General features: G+C 44.8%; 1 protein-coding gene and 1 pseudogene across 1 annotated transcript; both read left to right on the top strand.

Annotated features, from left to right (window-relative positions):
- The first annotated feature begins 2,043 nt into the window (after window positions 1-2,043).
- Window positions 2,044-5,643, top strand: LOC148136882 (uncharacterized; annotated as a pseudogene).
- Window positions 5,644-9,987: 4,344 nt separating this feature from the next.
- Window positions 9,988-11,711, top strand: LOC148136881 (putative G protein-coupled receptor 139). The gene is made up of 2 exons (XM_087982844.1): window positions 9,988-10,084; window positions 10,816-11,711. The coding sequence occupies exons 1-2, from the start codon at window positions 9,988-9,990 to the stop codon at window positions 11,709-11,711; spliced, it is 993 nt and encodes a 330-aa protein (XP_087838970.1).
- The last annotated feature ends 2,757 nt before the right edge of the window (window positions 11,712-14,468 follow it).

The following is a 14,468-nucleotide window of genomic DNA, read 5'->3' as shown; positions in this document are numbered from 1 at the left end:
ATCTAAATGATTTCATATAAAACATTGGTGGAGTTGTGGACAGTGTAGAAGGTTGTCAAATGATATAGCAGAATCATTGCAGATAGGGACAGAGAAATGGCAGATGGAGTTTAATCTGGGTAAATGTGAGGTGCTGTACTTGGGGAGATCAAATGTGAAGGAAAAGTATCCGGGTAATGGCAGATCCCTGAACGGCATTGATATACAGAGGGATCCTAGGGATAAGGAGCGACTAGAAAAACCTTTGGTTTTTGTTGTTTCTGGAGCAGGAGAGGCTGAGGGGAGACTTGATAGAAGTCTCTAAAATTATGAGATGCATAGATAGGGTTTAAGGTCAAAATCTTTTCCCAGAGTTGAAATGTTTAATACTTGGGGGGGTGTACTGAAGATGAGAAGAAGAATGTTCAGAAGAGATGTAGGAGGCTCGTTTTTTATGCTGAGAGTGGTAGGAGTCTGGAACGTGCTGTCAGGGTGGTGGTGAAGACAGATACATTAGGGGCAGTTAAGGGGCTTTTAGATCAGCACATGAATATGGAAGGAATAGAGGGCTATGGACAAAGGGCAGGCAGAAGGGATTAGTTTAATTTGGTACCATGTTTGTGTAATGGAAAATTAAGAAATTTTACATTTACTGTGAAATTTGAAAGAGAATGCGTTTCTAAAATTTAATGTTGTGCTGAGCTTTGTAAACAATACTTTGATGAGGTTTGCAGCCAGCTTGTCTCTGTTTGACTTTTGTAAACATTCAACTTGACCTTGCGACAGTCTAACTCAGCAAAAGACCAGGGGATGAGAGAATAACAACTTGAGTTTTCCCAGTCTTTGCCCTGAACTATGCTCAGGTACCCCTTACATTGAGGCATCTGGCTGAATGTATTGGGTCAAAGTCTGCAGCATTTAAATGAAGCTCCTTTCTTTGCTCTTGCCAGCAGTTGAGTCGAGTCGATTTAATTTCGTCAACAGTAAACTTGGGGGCTCGTCCGGGATCTCATGACTGGGTAAGATTCTGAAGATTCCCAGGAAGCGCAGGAGTCAGCGCCTTGAAGGTCTTTCACTTCATCTCGAGCGCTAAATTGTCTCTTTTGAGTGGGAGGGCTGGGAATCTGTGGATCGCCCTAGCACTGGGGTTCAAATCAAATAGGGTCAGGGTAAGAGAATTGGCTTAAATATTCCTATATTGAGACTCATTCTAAGAGAATAAATGAATCAGAAAAAGGTTTATGTAAACTCTCACACGGTATTTGAGCAAAACTCAAGGGAAAGGATTGCTAGAGTGTTTGAGAGACAGCAAGTTTAAGGGTGGTTTTAGACTTGGAACCACCACTGGCTGAGTTGGACTCACTAAAGACGTACTTGGTACGTGGTTTCTTGGTTTATGAAAACCACGGCATGGAGGTGGACGCGCCCAATGCGAGAGGGGGGCCTCCGGAAGTTAAAAACAAGTCAAAGGGAAAAAGATAACGGTGCTGTGAGAGAGAGAAAAAGAGAGCTGAACACTTTTCCAGTTACACTAAAAATGGGCTCCAGCAAGAACAAGCAAAAGAAGAATCCACATAGGACTTGGAATGGCCAACCAAAAATACAATACATGCTACATAAGTACGGCCCAGAGTCTGTAAAGCAGTTAGAATTATGGATCAAGGAATATGGTTTTCCGGAAGGAGCAAGTTTTAGTAAAAGGCAGTTGGAAAAATTAATGTCGAGGTTGGAGGAGAGAGAGAAGGAGAAAAGGAAGGGAAAAATAGAGCCTGTGAATTGGAGTGCTTATAAAATGTGGAAGGTTGAGGCTGATATCAGAGAAAGGAAATCTCAAGTAAAGGATAGATCAAATATACATACAAACACCAGCGCACATGCAGACGCATGAGGAAAACAACCTAATGAAGCTGTACAGTGTCTTAAGTCTGTTCCGGATCCTGACCTCCGAGACCTACAGCCTCCCTACGAGATCCACCTGGAGAAGGTTCCATGCCAGCGGCCTCTGCCTCAGGGTCTGCTGGATAACAAATCGCACCCGCAACCAATTGAAGTAAGAAGCCCAAAATGACAACGGCCACTCGAAGACGGAAAGGCATCCAGGGCCTGCTCGCGATCTCCCCACGGCGGATGATGAGTCAGACGGTGAGGGGTCTGGCATACAATAATTTAACCAGGTAGCTCTGCAAGCCCCAATGGTTGAAGCTGCAGGCCCACAAGGGTGCCCAGTGCTGGTCTACTGACCATGGACCATAAAGGATTTGGAAAGTGCCTATGGGCAGTTGCTTGACCCACGCGAGATTGGAGAGAATAAGTTTGCTGAAGAGGTGACAAAGTTCTGTACTGAGTTCCATCCCACGTCACATGAGATGAGACATCTCCTGGGACGAAAGCTGGGTGCCAATGTCACCAAAATCAAGTATACCTGGCCAGCTCAAACATCCATGCCAGAGTAGCCAACCCGCAAGCAGAGCAGAATGGAGACTTTAATGCTTTTGTTGCAGTGCTGGCAACCACCTGTAGGGAGGCATTCCCAGTGCGGATGGACATGACCAAGCTAGCAATGTGTAAACAATGGGAAGGTGAGACAGTGTCCCAGTACCTTATGTGCCTCACTGAAGTCCATAATGCCCATAATGGACTGAGACCACCCAACGACATAACAGCACCAGAAATCACGCCGTATGAGGCACACCTGAGGAACAGCTACATCAATGGAATGAAGGACGAAATAGCGAAGAAGGTAAAAGACACATGTATTATCTGGGACACGGGAAAGCTGAATTTGATAGAACAGCATGTGATACATGCTGAAAAAGTGCTTACCCAAGAGAAGGATAAGCAGAAACTAAAGATGCCACAGCAAGCACATAAAGGTCAGCTTACTATGATGCAAATGGTCATCCAGCCATTGGAGGGAGGTGCTGCAGGAAGAGAGAGAGGGAGAGGTGGAGGTCGCAGAAGAGGCGGAGGCAGAGGTAGATCTGGCGGGTGCTTTGTTTGTGGAGCAATGGACCACTGGGCGAGACAGTGCCCACACAGACAGGCTCAGTCGGCTCTGGAGGCTGAGCGACAGGGGGTCTGACAGGGGAAGGCTGAGGTGGAGGTGGGCAGCCCACAAGGTACAGGTAAGCCTCTTTCCTTTATGCTTGGCAACAAAGACTCGCTTATGCTAATCTCTTCTACTAACCTTAGAGGCACTGAGACATGCCAACCTCTATATTGAGCGCTGAGATTGCAAAGTGTGGACAGTATGTCCAATATAACAATGATGCGTATAAGTCAATGCCTACCTCTATGCTATATGTGGAAGGTACACCAGTTACCTTTTTGGTAGATATAGGGGCAACATATTCAGTCCTTAAACCAATCCAGTTCAGGGAGTCAACGCCAATAAAGATGAGTGGAAGGTTCCTGAACTCAATGGGTGCATCAGGAGTTGTCCTACGAGAGAGATTTACCGCATCCTTGCAGAGCACAATACCTATTAAAACCCAAGGATACAGAAGGGATTACTCCAATCTTTGAATCCCTCCTAAAGGCTGGAGTGATAATTAGATTAGATTAGATTACATTACAGTATGGAAACAGGCCCTTCGGCCCAACAAGTCCACACCGACCCGCCGAAGCGCAACCCACCCATACATTTACCCCTACACCTAACACTACGGGCAATTTAGTATGGCCAATTCACCTGACCTGCACATCTTTGGACTGTGGGAGGAAACCGGAGCACCCGGAGGAAACCCACACAGACACGGGGAGAACGTGCAAACTCCACACAGTCAGTCGCCTGAGTCGGGAATTGAACCCGGGTCTCTGGCGCTGCGAGGCAGCAGTGCTAACCACTGTGCCACCGTGCCGCCCATAATCCCCTGTGAGAACTCACTGGTGAGAACCCCCATTTTTCCGGTCAAAAAGGCAAACATTCCCGGTGAACCAGAGGAATGGAGGTTTGTTCAAGACCTGCTGGCAGTCAATAGCGCTGTTGTCCCGCACGCCCGATATGTTCCAAACCCCTGTACTATATTGGCTTAAATTCCACTGGACAGTAAATGGTTCTCTGTTGTGGATTTAGCAATTGCCTTCTTTAGTGTTACTGGTGCACCCAGATAGTCAATTCTGGTTCACTTTTTCATTCAAAGGGAAATCATATACCTTCACGCGACTTTGTCATGGTTACTGTGAGTCCCTCACCATACATAATGAGGCTCTACGCAGGAGTCTGGACACTGTTGTTTTAACCATGGGATCAGCACTTCTGCTGTATCCTTACTGCTTCCCGAGCAAAAGACAGCACACATGTCGGCAGCACCTTGGTTAAGACACAATACCGTGTTATTGGAGATGCCTAACATTACAATAAAGCGATGTAACGTCCTTAACCCTGCTAGCCTTCTCCCGACAGAAGGAGACGGAGAGCCACATGATTGTGTCGCTGTAACTAATGAAATTTGCAGCCCTAGATCTAGCAGGATTCACCACTTCAGAATCCGGATATGGAGTTTTTTGTGGATGGGTGAGCATTCAGGAGCAAGGAGAAAGGCCAGAACTGTGTTGGGAATGCTGTAGTGACTACCCATGAAGTCGCCAAAGTGCGATCACTCCCTTCTCATCTGTCAGCGCAAGCAGCGGAGCTGATTGCCTTCACTGAGTCCTGTAAATTGGCTGAGGGAAAGACAGTGAATATTTACATCGACAGCAGATATGCATTCGGGGTTGTACGTGATTTTGGAACCCTGTGGAAACACAGGGGCTTCTCGATCTCCACCGGAAAGCCCCTCACACACCGTGGCCTGATTTCTGACCTCCTGGATGCCGTCCTATTGCCTAAATCAATCGCTGCGTGTAAATGTGAAGCCCGACACAAAAATAATGATTTTTATTTCCCAAGGCAATGCGAGGGCAGACTCAGCAGCAATGACAGCAGGCGAGCAGCCACCAAGTGAGCAGATTGACGTGGGTATGACAAGAATTTGTACCCCAACAGCAGACGTACAGGAATTACAGTCACAGGCCACACCGGAAGAAAAGTGTGAGTTGACGAAAGCAGGATGCAGTGTGAGGGAAGGAATATGGTGTGGCCCCAATTGTAAACCCTGTCTACCACGATCATTACTTCCATTCTATGCCAAACTGACACACGATAAGGACCATGAGACAGTATTGCGGCAACACTGGCACACTAAGGGATTTACTGATTACTCCCAGAAATATTGTGAGCGTTGTGTTATCTGTGCCATAATACAGATGAGTCAGACAGCACACCCCCAACCCCAAAGCCCTTTGAACATTTACAGATGGATTTTATTGAACTGACGCCCAGCGAAGGGAAAAGGTATTGTCTAGGAGGAGAGAAAGAGCCCGTTTGAGATTTTGTTTGGTAGACCGCCCAATACAGGAGTTAGCCAAGGACCTAAGGTAAGACAGATAACAGGCCATTGTGAGGATGAGATGTTGTGTTACTGTATAAAACTCTCTACACTTTTGTCAGAAATACAGAATCAAGTGAAAGCAGCAATACCCCAACCAGCAGGAGGGAAGCAGCACAATCGAAAACCTGGAGACTGCGCAGTGGTGAAAGACTTCAGGAGGAAAAACTGGAAGGTGAAGAGGTGGCTGGGACCATTTCAAGTGCTCCTTACAATGCAGATTGCCGATTTTTAGTTATCTGGCTCTGTTTCTTTTTTGTTTTTGTTGCTGTAGTCGTCCTTGTTGTCATAAAATGGCAAAAAGGGGGAAAATGTAATGGAAAGTTAAGAAATTTTACATTTACTGTGAAATTTGAAAGAGAATGCGTTTCTAAAATGTCATGCTGTGCTGAGCTTTGTAAACAATACTTTGATGAGGTCTGCAGCCAGCTTGTCTCTGTTTGAATTTTGTAAACATTAACTTGACCTTGCGACAGTTGAACTCGGCAAAAGCTTAAGAACTGTTATGTCCAAGACCAGGTTATGACAGATTAACAACTTGAGGTTGCCCAGTCTTTGCCCTTCACAGCGTGCTAAGAAACAGTATAAGGCAAGTTTCTGAACTATGCTCAGGTATCCCTTATATTGAGGCATCTGGCTAAATGTATTGGGTCAAATTCTGCAGAATTTAAATAAAGCTCCTTTCTTAGCTTTTGCTAACAGTTGAGTCGAGTCAATTTAATTTCCACAACAGTTCGACATGACATCTTAGGCTGAAAGGTCCATTCCTCTGCTGTGCTGTTCTATGTTCCTGTTTGTTTATTGTTTTTTTCTTTTTCTTTTTTTACCCATGTTGTGTGTGTGCAGGTGTGAGACACAGTGAAAGACACAAGGTGCACGAATCTTTATTCAGTTTCCACCACCAGGAAGAAAGGAAACACCCGAGTGGCCAATGACAAGCAGTGCCCTTCAATGTTCCTGTTTATATCTGTCAGCCAGGACTCCCTGATTGGATCAGGAGAGCAGCCCCAATCAGGGAACTCATATTGTATGTGTACCACTTGACTAACTTTGTTACAATTACTACTCCCAGGGTCTCAAGATTAATACTCCATCAATAATACCACAAGACCATCACCTTCCCAGATGCACAGAAACAATAACCGTCCTTCCCGTATGTATGTGACTCTTCTCAGCACCTGTCCCTCCTCTCCTCTCTCCCCTCCTGCATTCATCCCTTTCCCCATCCCATAATACATAGTCCTAATGATGTTCGAGACAATTCAAGTGACAGTGAGCTTAAGACGGAGGGATGTCTTACTGCAGTTGGTAAGACCGCACCTGGAGTATTGTATGTGGTTTTGCTCTCCCTCCCTGAGAGATGTTATCCTTGTCGCAGAGGGAGTGCAGCTAGGGCTGATATTGGGGAGGGAAAGATTGTCTTCTGAGGAGAGACTGGTTAAAATGGGCCTGTATTCACTCGGGTTTGGAAGGGTGAGTGGGGATCTGATTGAAACGTATAAAATTCAAACAGGGCTGGACAGACAATATGCAGGGAAGATGTGTCCCCCTGGTTAGGGAGTCTAGAACAAGAGATCACTGCCTCAGGATATGGGGTAGACCAATTAGGACTGAGTTGAGGAAACATTTCTTCACTCAGAGGGTGGTCAACCTGTGAAATTCGCTCCCACAGAAGACTGTAGAGGCCGGGTCACTGAGTACAATTGAGGAATAGATGGATAAATGTTGTGGTTTAACGGCATCAAGATGTATGGGGAGAAAGCGGGAATGTGAGGATCAGACAGGATCATATTGAGTGGCAGAGCAGGCTCGAAAGTGCCGAGTGGTATATGTTTGAGGCAAAGCTGAAGGACACATTGTTCAGGAGCATTTCTGGCTGCGCTCTCTGATAGATGGAATAGAGGGGCTGAATGTTATTTAAACAGAGAAATACTGCAGAAAGATGGAGCACAGAAAGATTTGGGAGTCAGCGTGCATGCTGTACAGAAACGCAGCAGCCAAGTTCAGTGGGCACCAGGCCCACTGACAATGGCCACGTGGCCTTTTTATCTATAGGAACAGAATAATAGAAAGGCGGAGGTCTTGTTCAAACTGTACAAGGCACTGGTCAGGATGCCCCTGGAATATTGTGAACAGTTTTCAGCCCCTTATCTCAGGAAAGGTATCCTGGGATTGGAGGCAACTCACTGAAGGTTCACTTGGCTGATACTAGGAATGGAGCGATTGTCCAATGAGGAGAGGTTGATGAGTGTGGGCCTGAGGTCATTGGATTTTAGACAAATGAGAGGCAAGATTATAGAAAGCATGCAAGATTCTTCGAGGCCTTGCCAGGCTGGATAGGGAGAGATTATTTCCCCCTTGTGGGAGAGTTCCATAATCTGAGGGCATCATCTCAGAGTCGGGGATTGTACATTAAAGACAGAGGTGAGCAGGAGCGTCTTGCCTCAGAGGGGAGTGAATGTGTGTGATTCTTTCCCACAGAGGGCTGTCGAGATTGAGTCTGTTATTATAACCAAGACTTTTAATCAGAAAGAGAATCGAGAGTTACAGAGAAAGTGCCGGAAAGTGCAATTGAGGATGATCAGAGCAGCCATGACCTTGTGGAATGGTGGATCAGACTCAGTGATCCAAAATGCTGACTTCTGATCCTAATTCTTGTGATCCTGAATATCCCGTTCCATTCTCCCTTACCTTCTGGAATATTTCAATGGCAGGAAGGTGAAAGAACCCGGTTGGTGATGGCAGAAAACCCACAGGAAATGTTTTCCATTTCATCAATATCAATGGCAGGTCATGTTGAACTGAGGTGAGAATAAATGTCTTCACTCAGAGACTGCTGACCCTGTGGAATTCTCCACCATATAAAGCTGTGGAGGCAATTCTCTGAATTAAGACAGGAAGAGGTCGATTTCTAGGTTCTAACAATGTCAAGGGCTACGGGGAGAGAGCAGGAACTTGGCATTGAGATCAAAGATCGATCATGACCATATTGAATGATTGAGCAGGCTCGATGGGTCGAATAGAACATAGAACATTACAGCGCAGTACAGGCCCTTCGGCCCTCGATGTTGTGCCGCCCTGTCATACTAATCTGAAGCCCATCCCACCTACACTATTCCATGTACGTCCATATACCTGTCCAATGACGACTTAAATGCACTTAAACTTGGCGAATCTACTACCATTGCAGGCAAAGTATTCCATACCCTTACTACTCTCTAAATAGCCCACTCTTGCCTCTATTTTCTGTTTCCTAGCTTCTCAGCTATGGCAATGAAATAGATTTGTCAGCCGGGGGTTTATTTATAAACAGGATTGTTTCAGTCTCCTTGGATTATGCTTCTGTAAAAGTTTAGTTCACCTATCCACACCAATCAATTTGAGCCTTTTCCAAGAATCGATTCCAGGACCGTTTGCTGATGGTTACCTTTATTGATCGCACACTTTTATCAAAAAAGTGCGAATCCATTTTCAAAACTGTAAGTGATGGCAACAACATAGAATCTAGGTCAATAATTCCCAACCTTTTCAGTCTCATGGCCCATTTGAATCAGACAAATGACACTAGGCACACTTTCTGGCCAATCCCAGGCGCAGTATCAGAATTGTGTACATGTGCGGATTTTTTTGATTCATTGATGGGAATGTGAGTGCCTCGGGCTAGAAAACATTCATTGCCCCTCCCCATTTACCCAGAGGGCAATGGGACTAGTTCAGATTGGGATGTCTGGTCAGCATGGACTGGTTAGACCGAAGGGTCTTTTTCCATGCTGAATGACTCGACGGCTATGTGTCTGGAGCTGCACTCGCCCAGGCGAGTAGAGAGTATGTCATCACACCCCTGACTTGTGGCTTGTTGATGGGAGAGAGGTTTTGGGGAGTCAGGGAGAGGTTGAGTTACTTCCTGCAGTATTGCTAACCTCTGACCTGCTCCTTGGCAGTGTGCGTCTACTGACAGCGTGTGGACTGCAGTGGGTAAAGGAGGCAGCTCACCCCCACTTCTCAAGGGTAACTAGGGATGGGCAATAAATGCTGCCCCACCCAGGGACTCCCATGTGATGCTATAAAAGCTAAAGTATTTATGTGCCTAGTTCAGTTCAGTTTAACGTCAAGGGAAACCTCCAGGACATCGCTCATGGGAAATTCAGTGATAGTTGTCATCTTTGAACTATATCAACTCTGCCAGAGTCGATATACTGACAATTGCCCTCGTTCTGATGACTTTACAACGTTTGTTCTTGTCTCCTACTATTAATCTGTTCCTGAAATTACTTTTTTTTAGAATTTTGGGATAAGGGCCACACTCTTAATGTGCAAATTTTGGGCTGGGGAGAAGGGATAGGGTTTACTGACCAGGACCTGCACTGTTCATGTATAAATTCCCTTGATAAAATAGTTGTTCATTTCATTACTTTGTTTGCTGGCTGTAATTAGGCTCCAGCAACTTGGGAGCTGATTTTCTGATCTGATGAATTCTCCCTGCTATAAATAAGAGATGTTCTCTCCATCTCTCAAACAGAGAACAGACCAAACTTTAACTGCCACCTTCGAAACGTCCATTACTTTCCAAAGGGACATCATGTCTCTTGGTTTTTTGGTCAAGCTGAAGATTCTGTGGGCGATTAATGACATACAGAAGATTTACTACCCGGTCTTAGCTGCGTTTGGTGTCATGGGTAAGTTGCACCCTCGGGGTGTTTATTCAAGAAGTGGAATGTAATTATATCCAGCATCTTAAAAGATTTGCCTTTCTTAAAACAGTCCTCCTTACATTGCAACATTGCCTGGAAGAATACCTTTGTTCTATAGGACTGAAAGACCATTGCTCATCAGTAAAGCAAAAAACACAATCAACATTCTATTGATATATCTGTCCATCTAACTAACCCACATTCATTCTTTTTTCCTTTCTTCCCTTCTTCCATTTCCTTTGTTCCTTCATTTTTTTTTCTTTCCTTTCTTCCTTTCTTCCCTTCTTTCTTCTCTCTTCCTTTCTTGCTTTTTTTGCATCTTTCCTTCTTTCTTCTCTCTTTCTTTCTTCTCTCTCTCTTTCTTGCTTTCTCATAGCTTTGTGGCCACATTGTGATATGGCACTGTGATTACATTGTGTTTTTGATCTTTAACAAGTAAACATTGTGAACACTATCTCAATGAAATATTAAACAGCAAAATTGTTGTTACCTTGCAGTTTGTTGCAAAAACTTTGGGCTCCCGTTGAAGAATTAGTTTAATTGTTTTTCTGGCAATACAGTGAGCAATGATTTCTTCATTATACTTGAGCATTCTGGATGAAGGGCTTAAACCCATAAAGTCAACTCTCGGATGCTGCCTGACCTGCTGTGCTTTTCCAGTGTCACAATTTTTGACTCTAAACAATAAATGATTCTATTTATTCTCTTCTTTCCAGTTAATGTGATTGCAATTACGATCCTGGTTCGGGGGAAGTGTGGTCTTTCCAAATGTGTCACTCAATATCTAGTGGCTATGGCAACGGCGGATCTACTGGTCATTATCTTCGATCTGATACTACGACAAATTCCTATTACGTATCGGGATGAGTTTCATTTTGTGTATTTTCTCCCCTTGTGCAACATTCACGCAGTTCTGCTTTTTGCTGCCACAGACTGCTCTGTCTGGTTCACGGTCACGTTCACCTTTGATCGGTTTGTGGCCATCTGTTGCCAAAAGCTGAGAAGTAAACATTGCACTAAGAAAACAGCGGGTGTGGTTTTAGGAACAGTGACTGTGCTGAGTTGTCTGAAGAATATTTTCTGGTATTTCATGTATTACAATATATATTGGCTTTCGAATAGCCCATGGTTTTGTAGAGTTAATCCAAATGTAAGTAATTCAATTGTCTGGACCATTGTTGAATTAATGCATTACATCATAACGCCATTCATTCCATTTATTTTGATTCTCCTGTTCAACACTTTGACAGTCAGAAACATTATATTAGCCAACAGAGCTCGCAGGAGACTCCGGGGCCAGACGTCTGGGGACAGTGCCAGTGACCCAGAGATGGGGAGTCGGAGGAAATCCATGATTATGTTATTTATTATATCTGGCAATTTCATCATGTTGTGGGTGGTGTTCATTGCTTATTCCATATTGAAACGTTTTGATTACTTTGGATATCCAGTTCCTCTGCCAACATTTGTAAATGAGATTGGCTTCATGCTGCAGCTCCTGAGTTGCTGCACAAACACCTTTATTTATGCAGTTACCCAGAGGAAATTCAGAGAAGAGATGAAGAATGGAATAATGTGTCCCTTTATAAAGTTGGTCAAAGCAATTCGATGATGTTTACTTGCCAATGTTTGGAACACTAAATACATATTTTCTCAGGATTCCGATTCCGATCTGAGATCCCAGGCTTTATGTATTCTTGATCCTTGCCGAAGAGGGCTGAGTGTCTTTACACAATGCAACACCAGCGTTCAGTTCAGGGATTGTGTGGGAGTAAGGAACACAGCAACATGGTATGGGTTCACACTGTCTGCCCTCACTCTGGGTGTTTATTACAGAATGACTGAAATTGTTACAGCACAGATAGAGGCCATTCAGATGTTGTGTCTGTGCTGGCTCTGAGAAAGAACAACTCTCTCAGTGTCACTCTAGCTCTTTTCACTACAGATGGGTGCACTGTTGTGTGTAAGTTACCATAAGCTGCCTTCAACTAGGCTACATATTAGGAAAGTGCACAGATAATTGAATACTGAAATGAATATTTAAACCTAATTGCTTGTAATAACCAAAATAAGACCCCTGAAGTCAGCAAGTTAAGCTTCACAACCAAACTTGTCTATTATGGTGGAGTTAATCTACGATTCTAACCAGCAGCGTCTGTCTCTGGATGTACAGGATCGATCCTTGTGTGGTTTGCTGGAGTTGAATTCTTGTACAATTTTTGAGTTTGTGATGTGACATTACTGATGATCCCTTAGACTCATTCATCTACAATACTGACTATTCCTCTGGAACCATTAAGCCTGCAGCTTGTCCCCTAACAGGAGCTCGGAGAAAGTGAGGACTGCAGGTACTGGAGAGTCAGAGTCGAGTCTAACCAGCAGCGTCTGTCTCTGGATGTACAGGGTTGACCCTTGTGCAGTTTTCTGAATGTCTTCCTGATGAAGGGCTTATCCAGAGACAGACGCTGTTGGTTAGAATGGGAGATAAATTCCACCATTAATAGACAAGCTGGATTGTGAGACTAACTTGCTGACTTCATTCCTGATCAAGGGCTTATGCCTGTAACATCGATTCTCGGATGCTGCCTGACCGGCTGTGCTTTTCCAGCGCCACACTCTCGACCTTAATAGGACCTTCCTTGTTCCCTGTTACATTTGGCATTGACTTGTCTGTCTGAAGACTCAGCTTTCCTGTGATGAATTCCTGCTGAGTCATCATTTCTCCATGTAGCATAAGCTAACCAGTTATCAAAAGGGTGTTAAACAGGTTTGTTGCTGTAACTTCAACTCTTTCTTTTCCCAGGCATGGCTATTTGCTTTCAGATCTTGTATAACACCTTGTCCTCGTCCCCACACAGTTTATTGCAGACAGAGTTATTTTCGCTTCCTTTAATCTGCGAAGACTTATTGAAGTCCTGAGGTTTACACTGTCACAACACTTGACATTTGCAGCTAATGATCCTACACTCAGCCCTGGAATGTCTGAATAACAGGGATACTTACATCAAGTTCCTACTTATCAATGACAGTTCCACTTTCAGCACCATAACTCCAAACAAACCCATCTCTAAACTCTGAGACCGAGGTCTCAGTGCCTATCCCCACAACCCAGCTCCCCCACCCAACGTGCAGACACATTCACACACACACACACTCTCTCTCACACGCAGACACATTCACACACAGCCATACATACACATTCACGCACACGCACATTCACATACAGACACATTCACACACACACAGACACCCACACACACACAGACACCCACACAGTCATACACACACACTCTCTCTCTCACACACACTCTCATACACAGACACATTCACAGCCACACACACAGTCATACATGCACACACATTTGTGCACACACACACACGCATGCACAGTCACGTGCAGACACATTCACACACACACACAGACACCCACACAGTCACACACCCACACACTCTCGCATACAGACACATTCACACACAGCCACACACACACATTCGCGCATGCACACACTCACACGCACAATCACAGACACATTCACACACACAGATACCCACACAGTCATACACACATAAACACTTGCACACACAGTCACATACAGACACATTCACACACACACAGAGACACCCGCAAGTCATACATACACTCTCGCACTCACATACACACACACAGCCATGCACACACATTCGCGCGCGCACACACTCGCACGCACATACAGACACATTCACACACAGACACATTCACACACACACACATACACATAGACACCCACAGGGATTGAGGGGGAGATGGTGGACAGCGTCAAGTTCCTTGGAGAGACAATCACCAACGTCCTGGTCCACCCAGGTCAACGTAACGCTCAAGAAAGCTCAACAACAACTCTATTTCCTCAAGAGGCTAAGGAAGTTCAGCAGGTCTATATCGAGTCCCACTAATTTTTATCGGTTCACCATAGAAAGCATCCTAATTTATCTTCCGTAGTAGGGAAAATGCTTCAATCTATCATCAAGGTAGACATAGTGAAATGGCTGGATAGAAGTTGTCCCATTGGGCAGACGTAGTATGGGTTCATGAAAGACCAGTCATGTTTAACTCATTTACTAGAATTCTTTGAGGACATTAAAGGTGTGGGAGACAACGGGTGGCCACATCTGTAGCAAGTGTTGATTGCTGGAAGAACTCCGACTCAGAATTGGTGAGCTGGAATCTGAGCTTCAAACTCTGCAGCACACCTGGGATGGGAGAGAGAGTTATCTGGACACTCGGTTTTAGGAGGCAGTCACTCCTAGTAGATCCAGGATCGGTCAGTGTCCAGGGAGCACAGGGAGTGACTGCAAGTGAGGCAGGTAGAGGGATCCAGGGAGAGGAGCCTCA

The sequence above is a fragment of the Chiloscyllium plagiosum genome, unplaced genomic scaffold (genome assembly GCF_037043375.1).
Source record: "Chiloscyllium plagiosum isolate Xiang-an unplaced genomic scaffold, Cpla_swu_hap1 HiC_scaffold_44, whole genome shotgun sequence".
NCBI classification, from domain to species: Eukaryota; Metazoa; Chordata; class Chondrichthyes; order Orectolobiformes; family Hemiscylliidae; genus Chiloscyllium; species Chiloscyllium plagiosum.
Note: the sequence above shows the minus strand (reverse complement) of the source record. Positions and strands in the feature narration are given on the sequence as shown.

Bases quoted from the DNA above. Each gene is read 5' to 3' on its own strand.
- LOC148136881 (XM_087982844.1), top strand. From the start codon at position 9,988: ATGTCTCTTGGTTTTTTGGTCAAGCTGAAGATTCTGTGGGCGATTAAT. The intron at 10,085-10,815 runs GTAAGTTGCACC...TCTTCTTTCCAG, and splicing joins AGCTGCGTTTGGTGTCATGG to TTAATGTGATTGCAATTACG.